Consider the following 15,595-nt stretch of genomic DNA (forward strand, 5'->3'; position numbering starts at 1 on the left):
AAGAGTGCTAGGCAGAAGATCCCACCTACTACTAGTTCCCATCTACTTACAAGAATACACAAGTTAATAGATTTCAGCAGTGACCTGACAAATCTGGAAAGATTCTCAAATGACTGAAAAAGTTAGAAAAAAGTCGTCAGAGCAGAAGGGTGTGTTCCTTCTCCTTTCCTGTTGTCTGAAGCCAGAGAGACCTGAAGCTGGTCATTAATGAATTGCCTGGAATCAATTTGTTCCAGTTTTGAGTTTTGATTCTGGAAGTTAGAAACCCCTGAAGAAAAAGATATGAAATGACCTGTAAATGGACTTTGCTTTTCCTGTTTCAATCGGTAAGTCAGCATATCCGTTTACCCCCTCTACTTGAGATACAGTTTCCTGGTGTTGGAAAATTCCAACCTACCTGTGCTGGAGAATCTTCAAAATAAGTAAGTTCTACTGCACTGGAACCAGGGCTTCATAATTTAGAAAGTTTCACTCTAACCTCATTATAAAAAAAAAAACAAAAAAAAAACAAAAAAAACAAAATTACAGTCATCTCCAGATATCAAAAAGCTTTCCCTAGAAAAATCTCTGCTGCTTGTCCAGACAATCTAAAAGTATCACTTCTATCACTAAATACAAAAATTGAACCTGAGCAGTCAGCCAAAAGCCAAAGAAAACTTTGGGGCGGAGCGGCTGCTAAGCCTTCATAAGTAGCACACAATTCCTAAGCTGCTCCTCAGTTCTAAAAAGTAGTCTCCACATATTCCCCCAAATCCTAAGAGCTTCTTGTGCAAAATGACTGTTCTACCCGTTTCTCAGGAAGCTCATTTTCAACTAGAAATCATAATAAGAATCACCCGTTCCATCATCCTCTGCAACTGAGTAGCAAATACTGGTCTAAAGAGGGCATAAGCTATTCCATTCTTTCAAACTATAAAGGACTTAGCTTAATTAGCAATTAAAAGCGAGAGGTACAAAAGAATCCTTTCTCACTGCATATAATGGAGTTATCATTGTTCTCAGATTTTTGGCCCCAATGCAAAACAAGCTCAAAGTTTGCCACTGGCATTACAGAAAAACATCATACCATTCAAAAGCAAAAAAACAAGCTGCCATGAAGAAGAAAAATCAACTAATAAAGAAAAAATAGTACTAAAATGACAGCATTTTTACTCAAAGAGAACAGACAGATTGCAATATTCCAATTCTAGATTTTTCCTCATACAGTTTTGAATACATCTATACCCTCCGATAAACTCAAGACAACATTCAAGATCAGGCATGACAGCCCTGGGCAACAATCACATCTCTATCACACACAGTTATCTAAGGAATCCTTGCACATCCTTCCACAGTCCCTTCAACTGTCCCAACTCCATCCATCTCCCCCCTACAGATTTTTATATTACAGTGCAAATTTAGCTTTTCTTTCCATTTTCTTTATCACAACACATATCTGATTCCAGATCTCTTTCACACATTAATACTTTTTTCAAATTATTTATATCAAATAAAGTCAAAAAACACCTTACATTGAGACTAGGAATAGACAAAACTCATACCAAGAAAACAAAGATGGACAGGATATAACTAATCCCAGAAAACTGTCAAAACTAAGAAGTGTTTTAACATATAAACTTGCTAAGTTAATAGGGCCTTTTTAAGGTTGAAAACGTGACCATATTCTGTCTACTACTTAGCATGGACTCTGATGGTCTGTGACCTCATCTTATTTAAGCAACAACACTGAGCACCGCTATGAGCATAAGTGCCTCTAAATCCTCCCTACATATAACTGAAAAGTGTTAAACTCACTCCAACTATTCCTTACCTCCACTCATAAACCACAATTAAGAAATCCCATCATCACAATCCAGAAATCTTAACTCATTATTTAAATTACGTGTGCTCCTACACTAAAGGTATATTGAGGATTTTCTAAATGAGGCCAGAGGACACTGGTGCAGACATCCTCCCTACCTTCTAATGTTTAGGGTTTTGTTTTCATAATTTTTTTTTGGATTTCATCACTACTTAAGCAAAGTACAGATGAGTATGTACTGTTTTGATTCACAATTAGCTTAACAAGAGTTTCTAATTTGGGATTTTTTTCAAAAAATATAAAAAGTAAAGGCTATATTCACCCTTTCCTTTGATTTAAGGGACAAACAAAAACTCATTTCTCTTAAAAAAAATAACAAAAAAAATTATAAGATTTCGAGATGCATGATAAAGAAGCACAAAAACCTTTAAGTCTAATTTGTAAATCTTTTCAACAGGTTACACTTCAGATCAGGTAGTCCATCAATGACAGTCTCATCTTTGAAAATTTATAATGTTCAAGCATTAATGAAATCACAAAGTCAAAGACTGACCTGAAAAACTTCCAGTCATTAAAACCCAGAGACTTAGGCCTCTTAGGAAAGTACAGATGGAAAAGGTAAAGGGAAGATGGGAAAGTAAAGATGGAAAACACATGGATAACAAGACATTTCTGTGCACCACGCAGAAAACTAAGAAAGCACCAGATTTTGAGATATACAGTGTGTATCACCTACCGTTAATTATCACATTTGTAACATACCCAGAAGTTCTATTAAAGTTTACCAACTAATGTATTCAATTTTTATACTTTATTCTTCATAGTATCATTCTGCTTTTTCTTTCCTATGAAACTGCTTATGTCATGCTTTAAATGTTCTGTAATGGATGTTTTCCATTTTTCTTATCCTCCCACTTTATCTTGTACTTTTTCTACACTTTGCTGCATTAACATTTTCTACATCAGAGTCATCCTCCTTTACAGAGGCTCTCAACTCCATACTTAAAATTATTCCTTGCCCTTTCACATAGCCACCTACATCTTCTATACTTGCTCAGCTTTCTTTATCCTTCAAATCCAAAGGCAACAAAACATGACATGAGAACAGACATGTGACAGTTTCCTTCTTGGCCTTCTTTTTCACCTTGAAGAAAGAGCAGAAGCACTGGATTTCTTTGCTCTTGCCCTTTTTTGAGCAGGGGCAGCAGCAACAGGCATTAACAGATGCAGTGACCCAATGTCTAAGGATTTGCTTCCTCTCCCATGCCCTACTTTCATTTCAAAAAAGAGAAAGCAGAGGCACTGTTATATTCAAAACTTAAGAGATATAGCTCTTCTTAAGCTTTTCATGAAGCACTCAACCTAGATCTCTCAGTATTTTTCCCCATTCAGAGCCGTATCTAAAGTGGCATAAACCAGCTTCACCAAAAAGATAGAGTTTTCTTCGTCAGAATATCTATTGAGAGGATTGTAGCTCTTTGCTACTGCACTTATGTTCAGATTTGTACCTGTGCTAGGTCTCCTAGTGACAGCCTAACTTCACAAAATGCTAGGTCTTCCCTCAGAGAAGGTAATGAAGCTAGGCCACTGCACTTCTTCCTTCCTCTACAAAAGCAACATAATCCCATCTACATTGCTTCCAAAATACATACTATTCCCTAGTCTCCTAAGAAAATCAGTGAGTAATCCCTTCTGCTTCAGCAGTAATATTTACACACATCCCTTTCAGAAACTGTCACACTAAGCAAGACCCACCCTAGCCTCTCAAATCCATCTTCCTTATAGCACTGGTAGGTATTGCCTTTTTTGAGTCTGCAATATAAACTACTGCCTACTGAAAAACAGCAAGTTCCCTATTCTTTATTAGCTTTTTTTTTTAAGCTGAATCAGTTTTCCAGCCTGATTCATCATGCAGGCCGAAAAGCATTTACACCAGCACACATGAGAAGCAACACAGGGATAAGAACACACAAACAGTAGTTAAGAAAACTCTGTCACCTAGAGGAAAAAAAACACAAAACCAAAGCCACAATTTCAATTCATTATTCTACTCTAAATTCCCAGACAAGCTAGTTTTCAAATCATACAAGATGGTAAAAATAGTGCTTAAGTAAAAACTCAAAGTGGCAACTCCGATGGAAGGAACACAGAACTACAAAAAAGACCTACTGGCTCTATATTGTCATTATACTGGATTCTTTGACTAATATTAACTGAGATATGCTGAAATCATTCAGAATTTAAAAATTCACAAAATGCCAGAAGAAATCTAATGAAAAACATATTCACAATTCGATCTGCTTTAGAATTTAATAATAAATCTACATTGAAAAGTGAATCAGAGTGCTCAAAACTCCACTGCGAGAAAAGGAAATGGGACTGACTTAAAGCCATTTTAACAAATAACAATTCATTTAACAACTTACCACAACGGAAATCCAAATGTAGATATAGAGCGTTCTGGTTGAAATTCACAACACACTTTTAGTCACTCCCTCTACAGACTATAAGTGAGCTCTTAATTCTGCATCTAAATTAAACAAGTTTCTCCTGCGAAGACCAGATAGTGAATACAAGAACCATAAAGGAAGCTATTTAGTCGAAACAGTTCTGACGGTAATCCATGTATCCTCTTATATTCTACAGTGAAATTATCTGTGAAAGAATATTATTTAACTCCCAAACAGTACACTTGCCTATCAATCTTTATGTACAAAAAATAGCATCGAGTTTTTTTTTAAAAAAAAGTCCACTGCAAAATTTGGCTTGACATATATTAGCCAATTTGAAACATGTACCATTCAACAGGGTTTATTAGGCCCACAAGCAAATTTTATTAAATGGCACACATTACTATTTACCATATCAAAAGAACTATTCTTGAAAATTGACTTTGTCTAAGTCTTTAAAGTATACACATGCAATTCAAGAGGACAACATGTACAACTATTAAGGCTATTTTTTATTGTGCCTATCTGTAAATCAAAAACATACTGAATAAACTATTTAACTCTTCTCTTAAACAACTTCTCGAGGCTGATAAATTCAGATTAGACTACTGCAAGCACAGTTCCTTTCTTTCTTCCTAATGAAAACAATGTTCTGAAAGCTACTAAGATTGTGCTCTCAAATACACCTATAAAAAACCTGGCAGCCTTCTGTAGGGCTGCATACAGGACAACACAGTTTGGATTAAAAAAAAAAAAAAAATACTACAGAGAAGTATTCTGTCAGTGAACAGGATTAACACTGTTACACATTTGTAACAAAGATAGCCAACTGGTCTCTGTAACAGCACCAAGAAAACAAGCTAGTTGAAAACCACTGGGATTCTGAAGTTCAATGAGTATCACTTCAGTTTTTAATTATTTAGATACATTATTCAAATGTTACACTTCAGACACCATAGCTGCAGAACCTCATCAAGAGGGGAGATTTAAAACAAAAAGTAACTTACATGAATTGTAGATGCGAAACACAAGTTACAGGTCTGAAATTAAAAGGCTGAAAAATACATTCATATTCCTATATTGTATTCAGAGTGAGCATGGATTAGCTTCTGGTATTATCTGAACAAATACCAAGATCTGTCACCCAGCTAAACAACGCATTCACCTCTGACAGACTCACAACTCCTGCTTAATTCATTTCTACAGAACTTGAGTTAACCCCTCTACAACATAACTAGTTTTTACACAACTTTTAACTTTCACAAACTACTAAATAAACACTTCTTCCCATTTCAATCTGTTGAAAATATTATAAAATCCCTCTCATCACCCCAAAATCATATCAATCGAAGAGCAGGAACAGCAGTATTTGTTCACTAACCACTGATCAATGTGAAGCCTAAATCATGAATCTACAAGGCTGGAAACTAAAGCTTAGTTTCTCCACAGAATGTTATATTGCCTAATTCTCAATGGGATAAGGAATGACAGTGGATTATGGCATATAATTTCGGCACTGGGAAGTCCTGTGATAAATGTTAATCACTATAAAATCACTTTACAGCTGTAAATATTTTTCATGGCTCCCCTTAATCTTCATACCATTGGACTAATGTAATTAAAACAAATGATTCTAAAAGCACAAAGCTGTCCAAGTATTCAACATCTACTATTTTCTAAAATCATATATACAAAACATATCGTACAGCTTTTAGATGATGCTTTGAACACTTCAGATGACAACACCACTTGCAGATAGCCTTGCCCCTATAATTAACAAGTCCACTCAATCCTCTACAGTGAATAGACAGATATAAAGGCTGGCAGGAGTCAGAAAGCCATGCCTTTCACAAACAGAAAGCACACCTGAATGTTATGTATGGACAGAAGCTTGAGACTGTCTATTTGTTCTTTAGACACAGTATCTAACAGTTTTAGGAATTTTTAAAGCTGGAATCCACCAGTATCATGATCCCCCAAAGGATCAATGGAAGGATCTCAGTGGTTAAGTTATTGGAATGGAATTGAAGAAAAAAACCTCTTCCATCCTTGCTGCAGGTTTTCCTTATAGCCTTCAAAAATTATTTATCAGAACCTCAGTTCCTCAGGTGTTAAAATGAAGTAATACTTCTCTTTCTTCTACATCCCAAATTGCTGCCTGCCTTGTCTATTTGATTGTGAAGTCAGTATAGCATGAACTATCTTCATCTATGCATATGCATCACTTAGAAAAATGGATCACTTCAGCCTCCACAGACTCTGTAGACTAGTTCTTTAAAAGCTACAACATGTAACAACACTTATTCCATAAGAGACATGAAAAGCTACTATAACAAAGACAAATCTTGTACTATATTCCCTATTAATAGTATCTTAATAGCTGACATAAAGCTTACTGAAATGCAAATACCAATATGCTAGCTGTCTTGCAATCTTTACACTTCTCCAAATTCATGTTGTTTGAAGGGGTTTGGTTCCTCCTTACCTTTTTGCTAACCTATTAAAATGAAAACTGTAAAAAATTATAACAGCATTCATTTCCTTACCCTCAAGAAGTATTAAGAATATTGCACTTTAAACTTAAGAAACATTCGAAATATTCAAGAATATTTCAAGAAGGTAAGTTTTAAACAATAAAATACACTATTTCAGAGAAATATGCCTTAAATGTTACTTTTGAAAGTATTAAAACATTCTGAATATTTAACGCTTGTGTTAGAAGTAGTGTATAATGCCCATTAAAAAAATCATAAGCAATTTTTAATAACAGATGAAGTATTAATATTACAAACATGACAGAGAATAGCCCAGTCCTTAGTAGCAAGATAAAGAAATATCCTATAGAATGTTTTAAATAAAAATATTGTATTTTGAAAATACAAATATGGTACAACCATAAGCATTACAAAGTGCTCAACCATTACTTTCATCGGATCCTAAAAAACCCTACTCTATTAGCATAAAGCATAAACTTTATACAAAAAATTTTGAAAATCCATACACTAGCCCCAATTATCCTATCAATAGTTAAAGTTTTTTAATTAGAAACTTTCAACTTCCAAACACCTTCAAAAACAGTTAGAATACCAGTTCCACCCATATAACAATTTTCAAAGGGTTAACCAATTTGAACTTGTTCCACATAAATAAACTAGATTATAAACAAACAAGAAATGCAGAATGTGTTAAAAAAAGAAAAGACTATAAAGGAACAGCTCAGACATAAATTGACAGAAATTAGAGAGGCTGCCCACTTCCTGAAATGCTTTACAAATGTCTCATGGTACCAATTCCCTGTTTCCCAATTCCTAGCACTGCCACTATATTAGGCAAGCACTGTAGTTAGTTTTTAAAGCAATATTTCTTTATTTTGATGAAAACAAATTAACCCAAAATGTTTTCAAAAATATTAAAAAATACCTTTACTACACCTAGACTAATCTACTAAAATGTTTTCCTTCATAATAATTTTTCAAGCAGTCTGTTATAATTAAAACTAAAGATGTTTAATTATAGATTAATAAAAAATTAACATTAATGTCAACACTAAAGGGACAAAGTCAATATATACCAATTCACTTGTCCAGAGCTATTTTTAAACAAGAAATACCTACAACTACAAGAAAGATGAAAGAATATTGTCACTATGCACTTTGCTTTTATTACGCATAAAAAAATAAGATAATCAATTTGTCATTTTTGTCAACACGTGTGGCCTTTGCACAAAAGGCATCATTTTTAAAAACACAGCTGAAAAACTAAAGGGCTGCAGAACCACAAAAGGTAATATAGACACACACACACACACACACACAAAAATGTATAGTATATGGAACTACTTCATCAGTCTCTTTCTACTCAACCTCTTTCAATCAATAGACTTCAACCATCAATACTTCTAAATACAAACATGTTTCAGTTTTTGTCTATAGGATATGGCAAACTGATTAAACTCAATGAACAGGAATTACCAAATATCTTAAACCCAATAAAATATATAAGCTATATCAATGTGCATATGCAGAAAATCCAAATCTACTATATTTACACTACAGCTTATCAAATGAAGGTTTGTCACTGGAAGAAAAAAAAAAACCACCAACTTTGGCTAAACACTGGAAGTATCATAAGCAAAAAAAGAAAAGGGGAATGGGAAAAGAAACAAACAAAAAAAAATTCCACTTCCAATAGGATGCATGCTTCCCCTCCCTGTGTAATCTTTAAGCTTCATTTCCTGGAAGAACAAACATCTTCCTGGGAGAAAGAGACATCAAGATACCAGCAGGTTTTTCTTTTTGCTCCCTCACATTAACATTGTCAACTACAGAAGAACTACAGCGAGCACTCTCAGCTGCAGGTTAGCCAGCTGCATGAGATTTTCAGTGTTTCAACCAGCTTGAAAGAGATCTCTCCTAATTTCCCTCTCCTCCCCCCACAAAACCACACTAGCTGCAAAGATTTTAAGAACAAGCACACATTGCAAACTATGATTTTAGGCTTCACTTCTGGGGACGAAAAAAAAACCACATTTTGGACAATAGAAAATTCTATTCCTTTATCACACATGTACATCGAGAAAGTTTTGATTTTGTCTGGCTTATCATGCATCCAATACATGGATCAACAATACAATATGCCTGACCTTTAGTCTGTATCTCCACTTCTTCATAAATATTGTATAGATCTGATGTCATATCTGCTCTTTTGATTTGTTACGCCCAGCAGCAGGACCCAATTTAGTTCACAGTACTACAGTCATACATCCTATAAAGTAAAACTACCAGAAAGGTGGACTCCAGTCCAGACCTGGATCGTGACTAAAAGCCACAACTATATTAAAGTTCCAGATGTGAAGCTTCATCCATCCCTGAAAGAGATCCCAGATTTCTTATTATTCGACTCTGCCAGGGTGTGGCTTCGCTAACCCACAGTTCCCATTGCTGAGGCTTCATGAAATCTCCTGGTCCGCCTCACAGAGCTGGGGCTGACGCACTGCCTCCTGCTGAGTGAAGGCCAGTAAAAGCTAAGCAGTCACTCAAGGCTGAATGCCCAACAGACAATCCTGTTGCTGCACAAGTACTTGGAAGCATAAAGGAGCAGGCCCCCCAACACTTGCAACCCACGATTTCACCTCCCCCACGCTCAGTCTCCAAAGACATGTACACTGCTCCTACCACCTTAACCACAGGTAACCAGGGAACACTATCAGGCACACACAGAAGAGAGCTGCACTCTAGCCATCCTCTCCTTTTAAAGGGTTCAATAGAGAATGTAGTATTCCTGGCATTAAGGGGAGCACCAATACATTTTTGCCTTTGTGAAGGATTCCTGCAGAAACATGACTCAATGGCTCTCCTTACACACTATACTTGCACATAAATCTCACATCACTTTATAATGCTCTGGCATGTAGGTTTTTAAATCACTCAGTTAGGATTTCATAATTATGGAGCCTAGGGTCTTTGTTAGCTGTTGTTACTCCATGCACAAAAGGAAAGATTTCATTACTATCACTCCAACACCTATGCAGTAAATGCACATATATATATGGCCACACTTTCTACAATAAAAACGACCATTACATTGGATTAAAATGATCTAGTAGATTAACTCCTCTAAACCTTCCCCTGCAGCATAGATTTTACAGAACCTATGAAGCTTCATGCACAAAATAAAGGAATTCTGTTCAAGTAACAAACATCTTAAAAAAAAAATCATACTTATTGATAACAGTAATTGAACATGTGCACATTCCCCAAAGGTAAAAAGCACAAACAAAACTGAACCTGTTTCAATCAAAGAAATTCCTTTGAAATATCTCCACACTGAAGAGTAACATTTTAATCTTGCCACTTCCTTAATGATCTACTTTTCTCAGTGACAAGTTTTACCAAGAACATGCTTCACAGGTTAGCATGCATTTTCACATGTCCAAAACACTGTCAGAAAAATGAGGTGAAATATCAAAATACTTGCCTTTTTTTTATACTTGCTGTATGAAATTATAGATCGATGTAATATGAACACGTAAAACATTATTTTTAGAAATACGCTTCAGAAATATCAAAATGCCCCACAACTTCTGTCATGGTACACACTGTCTGTAAATTCTAAAACTTAAATCAACCAGCATAAAAAAGAAAATGCATGAAAGGACTCAAAACTCAACTAACATGCTGAATTGCCTGCATTACTTAATTTTAGAGCATGCAGAATAAAACTTAATCTAGCGATGTTCTTTGACAATCTAATTACATATGATGTTTTTATTTTCTAACTGGCATCCCTAAACCCCATCCCAAAGCTGAATACAATTCTCTTAATATTTCCAGTAGTGTCAACGGCATCCACAGAGCAGACATTAATTCTAGTCCACTAACAGTTTATGTATATTATTTAACTGGTCTGACATGTCACTCCTACACCTTTTTGATTTTATCCAAAGCAATACTTTTATAAATAATTGAAAACCAAAAAGAAACGACAAGATTTTGTAGAATACAAGCACAAAGAAAAGTGTACTTGCTTTTCCTTCCATCCCTCCCCCCACCCGCCACATCCTGACATTCAGCTTTTCCAATTATGCTAGAAATAAACATCCAAACACAAGTAAAGGCCTAGTCTACTGAATCCAACACACTTTAGAGTTAGGTCTTCAGATCAGCCAAGAAGAGCAACAGAAAAGAAATCTTCGTAGGAAAATACTAACATACAGCACGGTCACAACAATAGGATGAGCAAAGTGTCAAATGCAAAGCTACTGACAGGAACGAGTCAGAAAGCAGGAACCAGAAGAACACAGTCCGCTGCTTCAGCTGAGTGATATTTTAATATTTTGAATTATTCTGTTACACGCATGTTTCCTCTGCGTTTAGTCTTTAAATAGGATTGGCAGATACTCAGCCTGCAGAGCCTTTGTCAACAGCTTATAGATGGGCAGCCGAATGTGCTACAGGTTGATAAGAACGACACCAGCTCTGCAAACGCCCTGCCCGCAGTCGGGAAGCGCCCAGGAAGAACTTGCAAAGCGCAGGAGAGTTTTCCCTCAACATTCACCGGTGGCTTCACCCTCCAGGCGACGCGCACATTCGTTGCCCGTATTTGTTTCGTGTTTACCTCCCCCCCCACTTCTCCTCCCTGTCCGGCCATCTTGGGCCGACAGGAGCAGCCATTACTTAACTAAATGATAAGGCCAACAACTTTTCGCAGAAACAAACATCCCTCTGCAAGAGCCAGGCAGGCCCCAGCGGCCCGCGGGCTGTCCCGCTCCCTGTCAGGCGGCCCGTCGGCGGCGGCGATGGCGGGGGGCGCCGGCGGCGGCGCACGCACTCGGCCGGGGGCTCGCACGCCGGCGGCAGCCGGGCCGGCGGAGTAAACAAACCGCTCGGCGACCGACTGCGCGAGCCGCGCGGCGCCCCTCCCGCCTCGGCCAGCCCAGGCCTCGCCCCCCGGCCCCCCGCGCCCAACTTCGGGGCAACTTCTCCCCCGCCGCGCCGCGGTAGGCGGCAGGAGCAACGGCCGCCAGGCAGGGCGCGCGCCGCCGCCGGCCCCCACCGCGCGGGGCGAAAATCACGAGGGAGGGTCCGGGGAGAGGCCAACGTCAGCAGCGCCTCGCGCGCGCCCTCCCCCCCGCCTCCCTCCCTCCCGCGCCCGCCCGCTCGCTCGCTCCCTCCCTCCCTCTCTCTCTCTCTCCCCCGCGCCCCCTCCCCCCCCCGCCCCGCGCCGCTTGGCGTTTGCTCCCGGCCCGCGGCTCCGGCCCTGATGCGCAGGCACTTTCCCGGCCCGGGGCTGGACAAGCCCCAAAAAGTGTCCAGAGAGCAGCCCGCCAGGCCGCGCTCCCCTCGTCCCACACCCGCCCCCCCGTCCGCGCCGCGCGGGGGGCCGCTCCGGCTGCGCTGAGCCAGGCAGGGGGAAAGGGGCGAGGGTGGACGAGAGGCGCGGGGCAAAGCTCGGCGAGGGGCGAGGCGCAGCGCCCTGGCGTGTGCGGCGGCGGTGTGTGCGTGTGGATGTGGCGCTGCCCCGCGCGCGCGCGCGCACACACACACACACACACACACACACACACTCACCGTGTGGACTCGGGGGAACGGAGGAAGGGGGGTGGCTGGGCTGGGCCGGCTCCCTCCCCTCCCCCCCTTCTACCCTCAGCCTCCCCCCCCCAAGCCGTTCTCCACATCCATCCTCGCTCTTACCTTTAACAGCAAGGCCTTCGTTCTGGCGCCATCTTCATGAAGCCTCAGAAATCCAAAGAGTCGGCTGCAGAAGGGGAGCGGGCGGGAGGGAGGGGAGAGAGGCACAAGGTGCCGCGTTAGCGAGAGTCAGTCCCCCGCACGGGCAGGCAGGCTCGCTCGCTGTCGGCGGGCGAGGGCAGAGCGCGGCGGCGGGGCCGGGAGCCCGCACACGGGCACACACGCACTCGCGAGCGGGGAGCCGCGGGCAGGGGAGGGGGGGGAACAAGGAGGGAGCGCAGGCCGAGCCGGGACACGGAGGCGGCCGGGGCGGAGTGGGGAGCGGGTACCTGTCGAGGCCGGATAGGGCTTCTCTCTCCTCGGCTGTCAAGCTGGCGAAGTCCTCCTCGCTCTGGCCGCTCGCTTTCCCCGCCGCCATTTTCTTTTCCTCATCACCGAAAGGAGCAGCAGAGGCGGCGGTAGCGGCGAGCGACACTCCGCACGATTTCATGGAAACGCAGCGTAATTAACTCACGATCGCAATCCCCCCCCTGCGCGCCCCCAACACCCCCCAGCGCCGGGCGGGGCGGGGTGCCCGACACACACACACACCACAACTTTTATTACAACAACAACAGCCGGCAGGGAGGGGGAGGGAGGGAGGGAGGGGAGAGGGAGGGAGGCGGGGGGAAGCCCCGCTGCTCGGAGGAGGAGGAGGGAGGGGGGAGGGAGCCCCAGCGCTGGAGACTCGGGGGAGGGGGGGGGAGGAGGAGGAGGCGGCTGCTGCGGCGGCGGATGGCGGCAGCGGCGGCGGAGCCGTGTTTACATCGCTGCGGCGCCGCTCGCCCCGGCGGCGAGGGGGTGCGCGGAGCCGGGGTGACAGGGGCCCCGCCCGCCCTCCCGCGCGGGGTGTGTTTGCTGCCTGTACAAACTTCCCAGCAGCTGCCCAAAGTTGTTGTAATTGTGTCACACAGCGAACCCCACGCCGCCACCGTGACCCCCCCCCTCTCCACCCGCCCGCCCGGGCCCACACAGCCAATCGCTGCCTCAGGGGCGCTGCACGTGACCTTTGTTGACTTACGTCAGTCATAGCGCTCTTCCACCGCTGCGCCTCGGCTTGGTTGGCGATTCGCGCCCGCCTCCCTCGTCGGCCTCATCCTATTGGCCGAAGTCCGGCGGAGGGGGCGGGACTTCGGGGATCCGCGGCTTCTGAGAGGTCGGCGAGCCCGTCAGTCAGGTGAGCTCTGCGATTACCCAGCACCAGCACGTTTGGTGTGCGCCTTTAAAAACCGGAGGCCGCAAAGTGGTGGTGGGGTGGGGAAGTTTTCTGGAGTGGTGGGCTTTGGGGGAGCGGACGGAGGGGGGAGAGAAGCGAGGTTGCACTCTCGGCGGAGTTGCGTAACGGGGCCTCTGCGCTGGGGGAGCGGAGCTCGCCGAGGAAGTGGGCCTGGACCTTGCTAACGCCTCCGGGGTGGGGGCCGTGCAGCGCTAGCTGGCGAGGAGGCTGCTCTCGTCTGCTCTGGCTTTGGGCGTGGGGCGTGGCTCTCTTGGCACGACCGGATAATAATGGCTTCCCCCGCGCGGGGAGTGGGGGTGATGCTGGCTCGGCTCCGCGCGCTGGGGGTGGGAGGAGGAGGAGGAGGAGGAGAAGCAGCCGCCTGAGAGGGCGGTTGGGTGGTGGGTAACGCCTGCGTAGAAGGGTGGCGGCGGGAGGAGAGGAACGGCCGCCTCGCCCGAAGCTAGGGTCGCCCCCGTGGCCCGGCAGTTGAGCTCCTCTGGCCGAGGAGAAGGAGGAGGCGCGGGGGATGCAGAGGCGCCAGTGTACAGTTTGCGGCTTCAGCCCTGCGCTCGCAGCGGGGCAGGGGCTTTCCCGCTACCGCTTGCAGCGGCCGCCGCCCCGCCAACGGCTGAGCGCGTGGAGGGCCTCGAGGCGGGCGGCGCCGAAGTCGCGCGGCGGAAGGGGGGGAGGGGCGGGCGTCCCTCCTCACGGGGAGCCGGTGACAGGTGGAGCGGCGCGCGTCCCGCGGCGGTCACGTGGCGTGGGGGCAGGGCGGGCGCCGCGCGGGAGCGCTCGGGCGACGCCGGCGTGGCCTGGCGGCGTGAGGGAGGGGAGGCCCGCGGGGAAGCGGGCCCCGCCGCCGCTTGGCCACCGCCGCGCGTTGCTTCGGAAGGCTCCGTGGCAGCCCGGGGGTGTGGGGCGGGCGGGGGCGGGCTGGCTCTTAGAAAAGCACGAGGGACCTGAGTCGGGCTTCCCGGAACGTCTCACGTGTAAGTAAATTTCAAAATTTCTTTCAGAGTTGATTGGGAGGAAGGTGGCTCTGCGTGGTCTGCTTACTTCCTGTCCTTTATAAGGCCAAGCCTACCACAGGGCTTCTTTGTTTAAACTTACCTCCCGGGGGGGGGGGGTGTCTTCGGTTCCTTGTCCCCTCCCAGCTTGCCCAGGAACTTGACGGTTCTGTTTCCTTTCTCCAGCTCAGTTAATTCACCTGTAGTTATTGTTAGGCACAGCCAGGAAGCTCTGGGGTTTTCTCAGATTTCTGCAAATCATTAGACCTTGTTTCTGCTGTGCTACTTACAGGGAGGCCAGTCTCCTGCAGGTGTGTTGTGGCACAGCTCACTGCGCATGCACGTTTTGCCGAAAATGGATCAACAGCAATCTTCTTCAGTATTAATGTAATTCACATTTCTCCAATGTCTAGTTGAGGCCCTGATGACTCAGCAGACTTCTCTGCCGGTTGGATTACCTCCCTTCAGAGGGGAGCCTGGTTTATGACTGCCAGGCACTGTAAAGCATCAATGAAGTTATTAACTGCCTTTGGGAATGAGGTTAAAGAAGTCAAAGGCCAAACTATGCGAGAGATGTTTAGTCACAACCATGCTTCTTGCTGGTTCTACTCTTCTTTTAATTGCTACCATGAAACGTACTCATGAGATTGAAGCATGTGTCTGTTTCTGTAGGTGTTGCATCTAAAATTTATGTGTCAGTGATGTTTTCCAAATGGCTCCACAGATGTTTCCTGCGTGTGTCTCTGCACAGTGCAGTAGACACCATCACCACCAGAAGTGCACAAAGCTCATACTGCCTTCTACCTTACTGATTGGAGTTCTGGTCAAAACAAAATCTTGAATAATGCAAAAGCCAAGCCTCAAGTTATCTACGTCCTCACGCCTCTTAA

General features: G+C 44.1%; 1 protein-coding gene and 1 long non-coding RNA gene across 15 annotated transcripts in view; one reads left to right on the forward strand and one right to left on the reverse strand.

Annotated features, from left to right (window-relative positions):
- The window catches only part of KDM6A (lysine demethylase 6A), a 159,176-nt gene extending 145,751 nt beyond the window's left edge, over window positions 1–13,425 (reverse strand). For 10 of the 13 annotated variants that reach the window (XM_064497286.1, XM_064497270.1, XM_064497239.1 and 7 more), the window contains exons 1-2: window positions 12,770–13,425; window positions 12,444–12,507 (exon numbers count right to left, since the gene is read on the reverse strand). In XM_064497286.1, coding sequence (XP_064353356.1) covers window positions 12,444–12,507; window positions 12,770–12,930 — 225 coding nt within the window. In that variant the 5' untranslated portion in view covers window positions 12,931–13,425. The remainder of the gene's footprint in view (window positions 1–12,443; window positions 12,508–12,769) is intronic. The other 3 variants (XM_026098011.2, XM_026098008.2, XM_026098007.2) reach the window with 1 other exon arrangement.
- Window positions 13,426–13,664: 239 nt separating this feature from the next.
- Window positions 13,665–15,595, forward strand: part of LOC112981988 (uncharacterized) — a 35,396-nt gene continuing 33,465 nt past the window's right edge. For both annotated transcript variants that reach the window (XR_010385071.1, XR_003258882.2), the window contains exon 1: window positions 13,665–14,687. This is a non-coding gene — a long non-coding RNA (uncharacterized LOC112981988). The remainder of the gene's footprint in view (window positions 14,688–15,595) is intronic.

This window comes from Dromaius novaehollandiae, chromosome 1 (genome assembly GCF_036370855.1).
Source record: "Dromaius novaehollandiae isolate bDroNov1 chromosome 1, bDroNov1.hap1, whole genome shotgun sequence".
NCBI classification, from domain to species: Eukaryota; Metazoa; Chordata; class Aves; order Casuariiformes; family Dromaiidae; genus Dromaius; species Dromaius novaehollandiae.